Raw genomic sequence first — 938 nt, forward strand, 5'->3', positions numbered from 1 at the left:
GCACCTTTCAGGATGGCCAACAGTGAGCAAGTCACTCCCAGGCGGACGACCCCCCCGCGGTACACCCCCCCTAGGAACTCGGGTGCCGGGACCCCAAGCAGCGTGGGCACACCAAGGCACATGTCGGCTAAGAAACCCTTGCCAGTGTTTAACTCCTACATGAGTCTTTTCCAAGTTCAGGAGAAACTCAAGAAAGGAGAAGTTATTGAGGTGAGATGTAACAGAGAGCAAAAGTTTTTTTTTTTTTATAGATGATTATGATTTTAGATGACTAAAACTCTGTAGATATCTCTCAATCTGTTTGATATTGATAAAAAAAAATTTTTCCTTAATTACCATTTGTAAATATAATACTGAAGAATGCTTTAAGAAAAAAAAATATCCATTAATTCCTTATTTTAGAGCAGTTTATAAAAGTGTATTTGTAATGATCAATTTTTTTTTTTTTTCCATGATGTAACACATAAGTAACCTTTTCACTCCTCCATTTCAGGGTGTTTTGAGAATCAACCCAAAGAATTACGAAGATGCGTATATCAGCGCACCGGTAATTCTCGGTATCAACCGTTTCATTCTTGTTTGGCCGTTTTTATCCAGTTCTTACTTACCTCAGCTTTGTAGACTTAAGTCCTGAATGTTTTTTTTTATGCAGTTCAAACATTTAGTGGAAGAATGTTAATTTTTATTCCAGTGATGGCAATTTATATAGATTAAATGGAGAAAGACCACATTACCAGTCCTCAAAAATATAGTGTGAGCCAAGGTCTTGCTTTGTAAAAGGAAATTGTCAATGGAAGGAATTTGTTTTGTGGTAATGATACCCACTTGAAAGGAAGATGTTGGTGATCACTTTTTTCTGTTTTTTTATAAAGTACGTAATAAGTATTTAATATCTGCTTAGAGGCAGTAGATAGTTGATTAATTTGTAGTGACACCAT

At 36.0% G+C, this 938-nt stretch overlaps 1 protein-coding gene across 1 annotated transcript in view; it reads left to right on the forward strand.

The window, feature by feature from the left end:
* Nucleotides 1-938, forward strand: part of LOC119594272 — a gene marked incomplete in the record, with an annotated part of 114,949 nt that overhangs the window by 105,883 nt on the left and 8,128 nt on the right. Inside the window, 2 exon segments of the mRNA XM_037943336.1 lie at nt 12-210; nt 494-547. Of these exon segments, the coding sequence (XP_037799264.1) occupies nt 12-210; nt 494-547 (253 nt within the window).

This window comes from Penaeus monodon, chromosome 33 (assembly GCF_015228065.2).
Source record: "Penaeus monodon isolate SGIC_2016 chromosome 33, NSTDA_Pmon_1, whole genome shotgun sequence".
Classification (NCBI taxonomy): Eukaryota; Metazoa; Arthropoda; class Malacostraca; order Decapoda; family Penaeidae; genus Penaeus; species Penaeus monodon.